The following is a 6854-nucleotide window of genomic DNA, read 5'->3' on the forward strand; positions in this document are numbered from 1 at the left end:
CTCTGCTGGCCTGACTGAAGCAGGGGGATGGTGGGAATGACCTCTGGCTACACCCATGGCCCTGAAATCTGGACTCACTGCGCTTCCGGGAAGGTTGGCAGGGACACGGGGATGCAGCCCCCAGACCCAGGCCAGCTAGCCCTGACCAGGCCATCTCACATCTCCACTGTGCAGTGCGGGTCCCAGCACCTGGAAATGCTGCGAGGGCGCAGGCAGGCCCCACCAGAATGCTCTGTCCAGCACCACTGGGGGTGGGGGTGGGTGGGGAGGGCAGTGTAGACAGAAAGGGAGAGAGGCAGTTTCAAAACAATTGTTTTCCCCATTTCCAATTTACAGGGAGAATGGAGGCCAGGCTCCTCTCCGGGTGGGGAGTGAGGGCTGGGGTGGGGTCTGGAAAAAGCCGAGAGTTCTTTCCACTAGCTCAGCCCAAAGGGAAGCAAGATCAGACGGCAAGCCCTTTGGTTTCAGCCAGCAAAGCCCACCCCCTCTGCTATCCCAGTGAACGCGCCAGCGACCGGCTGGGAACCCAGGTGGCCTCAGAGCCGCACAAGTCCACTCCTGCGCACTAGAGCCGCCAATCGCTGACTCTTAGTGACACCCAGGTGGGAGCACTCAGCACTGCGGCCGGGGGGAGGGGGCGGGGGAAATCACGCCCCACCTGGGCAGACACCGCCCCGGAACGGAAGCAGGGGGCGGTGCACAGCCTCGAGCCCAGGCCTGCCTGGGGCGGGACCAGGGAGGCCGCTGGGTGGGGCCTGGAGGGGGCGGGGTGGGAACCTGCAATCCAGACCCGACCAGGCAGGAGAGGGAAGCCGGAACAGGAAGCAATGTGGAGGGAGTAGGGCAGACTCTGAGGAATTGTGGGGGCGCACAAGCTAAGTGCCAGACAGCAGAGGGAGGTAGCCCAGAAACGCCCCCGCACTGTGGAGATCCAGGGGGGAGGTCTGCCACCCACACCCAGCTCTGTGGCCACTCTAGCCTGAGCCACAGCAGTGCCCTGGCGAAGGCCTTACGCAGCCGGCCTGGCATGCCAGAGGGAAGGTATCTCCAGAATCGGGCCACCCAGACTGGACCAGGGAGTGTGGCCGCCAGGACCCCGGCTTCAGGCTGGGCAGGGCCGGACTGGGCCAGCGCCAGACTCACTCTGACCCTGTCCCTGTGCCAGGCCCGGCACACAACACTTCCTTTCTCTGCTCCTGTCTCCTTCTTGGGAGGAAAGGGCCCCAGGCTGCCCTGCTGGCCTTCAGCCAGGCTTGTGTCCTCCTGGGGGCTTCAGGGGAGGCCCCAGGACTAGTCTTCAGGAGGTGGACACAGGGAGGTGTTGGGAGTATGTAGGCAGTACCCAGACCAGGGCAAGGTGGCCGAGGGAGGACTGGAGGAGATGCCCGCTCAGCTGCCAGCCTGAGCAGGCTCAGGACGTGTGGGCGGCTGGCACTGGAAGAGGCCAGGCCACTTCTCTGACAAAGCAGGGGGCGGGGGTCTCCTTCCGGAAGAGGCTGTCCCACAGCAGCTGGACTTCCCTCACCCAAAGGTGGTGCAGAGGGAGGAACACATACCTGTCTCAGTTATGCCAGGAATGTGGCTCCCCAGCCAGGGTTGGGAGGAGCCTTCCTGGGGGCTGGAGGCTGGGGAAGGGGCCAGACCTGCAGAACCAGGAAGACCCTGCAGGCCCTGGGGGAGAAACTGAGGAAGGCAAGTCCTAGCAAAGCTGGGACCATGTGTGCCGCCCAGCAGCAGGTGCCCCTGCAGTGAGCAGGCAGGGATGAGGGGGTGGGCCCCCCGGCCAGCAGCCCAGGTGGGAGGCCTGGGAGGATGTGCTAGGGACAAGGTGGGGCCTCTGGGAGCAGAATGGGGTCAGAGTCAGGCAGGAAGGGGTCAGCTTATCTCCAGCCCTGTCCCCCTCACTAGGGTGAGGCCTGGGCTCCTGGAGAGCATGGGGTGAGGTCTGAGGTCCCATCTCCCACAGGGCAGGAGGCAGCCCCTCCTCCCACCCCAGCCAGCTTGGGGGATGTGCGCACAGGATTTCCTTCCCCAAGCCTGGCCCTAGCTCCAGAGGACCTTGTTCCTCAGGCTTTGGGGCACTCAGGCGGATATCCCATCTCACCCCAGGCCCCTGTGATGCATCAAACCTGCCCATGTGCCCAGCCCACCCCCATCGGCCACCCTGGTCTGCTGCTGAAGCAGAGTACCATGTCACTCGGCTCAACGCCTCAGCGCCTTCCACTGGGGCCCAAGCTCCTCATTCTGGCCCCCATCCCCTCCCCTCCCCAGACTCCCACTCCACCTGCAAGGCCCCAGGCCAGTCAGGGCCACTTCCTGTCCTTTCATCACCATGAACCCCTTTCCCTGAGACCTTCCTTCCTGGTGGCCCACCCCATTGCTGTACACTGGCCTGTGGGTCCCAACACCCCACCCCTGGCAGAAGCTCAGGCCCTAGACTGTTCTGAGTGCTGGCTGCCCAGAGCTGACCCAGTCCTGGCTGGGGGACTCTCCCTGTGGGCCCTCCTGTCCAGCAATTCCTCTGCCCAGCCCAGCACATCCAGAGCCCGCACCTGGATGGCAAGATGGAGGACCTTGTTTTGCCCAGGGTGGCCCTCCTGCCACGTGCCTTCTTCTGACACCACAGAAGGCCTCAGTTCCTGAGTCATGGACCCTCAGGTTTGACCCATCCAGCAGTGGAGTTAATGGTTCGCCCCCTTAATCCCCTGTTGAGGCACGGGGGACTTTCTATCCTGACCCCTTTTCTTCAGCCTCTCCTTAGCCCCACCTCATCCCCAAAACTGTATCTCACCATCCCACAGCCCGCCTCATCTCCATGCTATCCTCCCATCTTTTCACTGGACCACAAACTTCCAGAGCAGGGCCAGGGTCTCAAGTCCGTGCCTGGTGGCAGGGCCAGGCTGGGACCCTGCAGCTGAGCCAGTGCTGGGAAGAGACCAGGGACACTCGACCCTGCCGGCTTCTCTGCGATGCTTTGGCCTGGGGCCCTGCGGCAGCCCCAGAAGCAGCTGAGCACAGTCTGGGCAAGGTGCTGCAGAGCTCCCCACCCCATTCGGGTCCCACCCCTCCCCCTGCACTGTCCTCCCAGGCCGGATGAGTCCACCATCATCCAGGACCCCACAAAAGCCAAGCCAGCTTCACAGCAATAAGTTAGATAAAAGGTGGGACTTCCCTACCAGCCAACAAGAGAGACAGGGTTGCCTTCGCCTTCCCCGGGGACAGGAAGTCACAGAGCCCTCCCACTGCCCTGGGGAGGAAGCATTTTCCCACCCCTTCATACACCAGACAGCCATGAGAGGACAGACAGGATGTGAGGGCCACAGGCAGTCCCTACATTCTCCCTGCCACATTCCCCAGCCAAGGATCTCAGCCCCCAACTGGGAATATCCTGGGGTGAGGGGGTGGGGGGAACCCGGGTCATGTGATCCTGGTCCACCTCCCAGAGGCTGGGTGGGGGAGGGGCACGCTTATGCTGTTCAGAATAGCCTTGTGTGGACAGCAGACAAGAAAAAGTTCTTCACCTCAATTAGGGAGTTCCACACCTCCTTAAACCCATAGAAGCCCCTACCCCACAGAAATGCCCCTTCCCAGAAATGACAGGGCTTGGAACACACAAGGGGGCAGCCCCCCCAATCCCTACACCCCACTCCCAGGGGTTTGCTCAACATCTGGGCACCGTCTAGACAGATGTTTGGGCTTTTGCAGGAGCATAAACAGCTGGTGTTCGTTCACCTGGGGACCCTCCAGGAGATACAGAGCCAGGGAGGGGGTGGGGAAGGGGAAGAGGCAGAAGCCTGTCCCTTTGCAGGGTTGGGATTTGCTTGTTTCCAAAACAAACGATAGTAGCATTGTGGGGGGTCAGGGGAAGCACTGCTAATGTCAGAGATTGCAGCTGACCTTGAGGTGGCCAGAGACACAGCTGGGAAGCCAGGGAGCTGGGAAGGTCAGACCACAAGACAGCATGTGCTGCAGCCTACAACACACTCTCCTCCCCTCCCCCATCACCCTCTGCGCCCCCCCCACCCCCGTCACCCTCTGCACACCCCCATCACCCTGTCTCCCCCTCATCAACCTCTGTCCCCCCATCAGTCTCTGCCCCCCCCGTCACCCTCTGCCCCCATCACCCTCGTCTGTCCGTTGGTCCGTCCGTCGTCTTCGTCCCCCCCTTACCCTCTGTCCCCTACGCACCTTCCACACAGTGCTCCACCTCCTCCAGGTTCCGCAGGGTAATGCGCAGGAGGCTGGAGTTGAGCATCAGCTCGTTCTTGTGGGCTGGCCACAGGTATGGGGGCGCAGGGTTCACAAAGAAGATCCTTGTGTCTCCGGTGGACACCTGGTTGTCACAGATGAGGGGATCTCCGAAGCCACCAATCACCACCTTGTTGCCGCCATCCAGCAGGCTCTGCTGAGTCACCACATCTTTGCCCTTTAAGTACCGCCAGACCCGAACCTGGAGTGGAGGGGGGCAGGTATCAGTGGTCCTCTTCCCACTAGGGAGACAGAGGGGGCCGTGGGGGCCAGAGGCAACACCAGGCTGGGCGCCGGGGCCTTTCCCACTCTGCGCACCTCAGTTGCTCAGGCCCAACGTCCAGGCAGTCCCCAACCCTGGGCTGAGATGTAAGGAGATCTTGGGTCAGTCCCCCCAACCAAGGGTGCAAGGAAGCACAAGTAGATGTCATGAGAACACCAGGCCTGTGAACACACTCCTCCCCCAGGAAACAGCTGCCCCACCCCTCAGGTCTAACTGACCCCAGCCCCCCAAGTCTAACGATGTCCATGTCAGTTCAGGCTGGATCTGGGAAGGGGACCCACCTGGCCTGGGGTACCTGCCTCCCATGCCCCACTAATCCCACCCACCCCTGGGCAGAGCCAGCAGCAGCTAACATGGACGGTGGAGTTTCAGGGCAGCAGGCTCTGAGCTCAGGGCTCTGGGCCAGCCTGTGGGTGAGCTAAGACCCTCCCCCTAGGAGGTGAAAGACCCCTCCTCCTTCCAGGTTCCTACTGTGAGTGCAGTCAAGGCAGCCTGTAAGCCACAAAATCAAGTTCAGGCAGCACAGGGCAGCCCCACCCTCCACATCTCGTTCTTGGGGCCCTGAGGGCACCTGCTCTGACAAATCATGCCCTGGGATGCCCACAGCCTACCCAGGGGTGCCCAGGAGGGTCGCAGGAGCTGCAGGCTGAACCGGCTGCCCTCAAAGGAACAGGTCCATATGAGCCCAGGGGACATGCACCCACGCACTCGAGAAGAAGCCCCTTTCTTCAGGACCTCTGGAATGGGGGATAAGACAATGGTGGCCGGTCCACCTGCCTACTCCCTGCTGGGAGCCTTGGGTCCTTAGCATCTGCAGGGACCCACCCTCCAGAGGCCCAGGTGGGAGCATTGTCCAACCCTCTCCCCCCACCTCCAGACACACAGTAGGTTCCAAACGGCGGATAACCAACAGAGGAGGATAGGGTGGCTCTGGTCGCCTCCCCCCCACCCCCAGCCACACCCAGGAGCAGCGGGGAGGAAGTCGGGAAAATCCTGCAGGGACTTGGCGAAGTGCCCAGCAGTGGAGGGGAGGGGGCCCAGCGGGGGATCCCAGCTGTAACCCCACAGGCCAATCTGGAAGAAGCTGCCACAGGTCCCCAGCTCCAAGGGGGAGGAATGATCCGACTTCTGGTCAGGGAGGTGGTTTTAGGGGCCAGAGAAGGAACGGGCCCTGGTTCCCATAAGCCCTCCTTAGAAATGGACTATGGTTAAAAACCCTCCACACCTACCCCAGGGGCCTCCGGGATCCCACTGAAGGAGAGACAAGGCAAACCCCCTACCCCTGTGGCCAGGGGAGATGCAGTAGTCCCAGGAGTGGGATGGGGCACCTGCCCCTGCCCCCCCTACACTTGAGGTTCAGCAACGGCCCCGCCCACTTCTCTGCTCCTGCCCCGTCACTGCAGCACCCCCAACCAGGATCCCTGGGGTTGGAAGATTAGATGTGCACCATCCCCTCTCCTGACCACCCCCTTTCGCCCTGGTGGAGGCCTCTGGGGAGGGGGCAACAGCACTGACCACAGGCGAAACCCTCCACCCCAAGCAGAAAGCGTCACCTCCTTTCGTCCCTATTCCTTTTCTTTGGCTGGTGGAGAGGCAGTGCGGTAGCCACACACTCTCCCTGGGGGGCGGCGCAGTTGTTTCCAAGGGAGTGGGTTTGGGGTGGAGAAGCAGACGTGATCGTGTCCCGGGGCCTGGGGCAGAGCCAGGTGGGACCGCAGCGGAACGCAGGAACTTTCCCTCCGGCGCGCGCGAGTTTTCCGGGACCCGGTACCCCACCCGGGGATTCGGCGGTCGCCAAGGGAGCGGGAGCGGGAGCTGCAAAGCGTCTGGGGCTCGTTCCCACGGCCTGGGGCGGGGGTCTCTGCCGTGCGGCCGGCATCGCGAGGGGAGGGCCTCCAGGCTAGGGGGCCCGGATCGCCGGGGAAGAGGCCCCCAGCCCAGGCTTCCAGGAGGGTAGGGGGGGGACTCAGGGTCCCGGGGGTCCCGGCGGGGCCCACCTTGCACGAGTACGTGTGCTGCACAGGGTCCACGTTGAGGATCTCCTCCACGGTGCCGGTGAGCACCACATTCGCCTCCTCCTCCCGCCGCTCCAGCGCGCGTTCCGGGCACGTCCCGTCGGCGCCAGGCAGGGAACGCGCCGCCACCACAAGGAGCAGCAGCAGCGGGGCTGGGCCGGACCGCCGCAGGCTGACCATGGCGCGGGCCGAAGACGGCGGAAAGCGGCCAGAGCAAGCGCGCGGGCCGGGCTGTGCCGGGGACTGGACTGGACACGACGGGACGCAGCTCCCGGTAGGCGGTGGGAGCGCGGGCGGCGTGGGGGCGG

The 6854-nt window shown here is 63.4% G+C and overlaps 1 protein-coding gene across 7 annotated transcripts in view; it reads right to left on the reverse strand.

Moving 5' to 3' along the window:
- AGRN (agrin) overlaps positions 1 to 6814 on the reverse strand; it is a 33771-nt gene extending 26957 nt beyond the window's left edge. For all 7 annotated transcript variants that reach the window (XM_019658503.1, XM_019658502.1, XM_019658497.1 and 4 more), the window contains exons 1-2: positions 6529 to 6814; positions 4189 to 4450 (exon numbers count right to left, since the gene is read on the reverse strand). In XM_019658503.1, the coding sequence (XP_019514048.1) occupies positions 4189 to 4450; positions 6529 to 6726 (460 nt within the window). In that variant the 5' untranslated portion in view covers positions 6727 to 6814. The remainder of the gene's footprint in view (positions 1 to 4188; positions 4451 to 6528) is intronic.
- Between the last annotated feature and the right edge of the window lie 40 nt (positions 6815 to 6854).

Source organism: Hipposideros armiger, unplaced genomic scaffold, assembly GCF_001890085.2.
Source record: "Hipposideros armiger isolate ML-2016 unplaced genomic scaffold, ASM189008v1 scaffold_284, whole genome shotgun sequence".
NCBI lineage: Eukaryota > Metazoa > Chordata > Mammalia > Chiroptera > Hipposideridae > Hipposideros > Hipposideros armiger.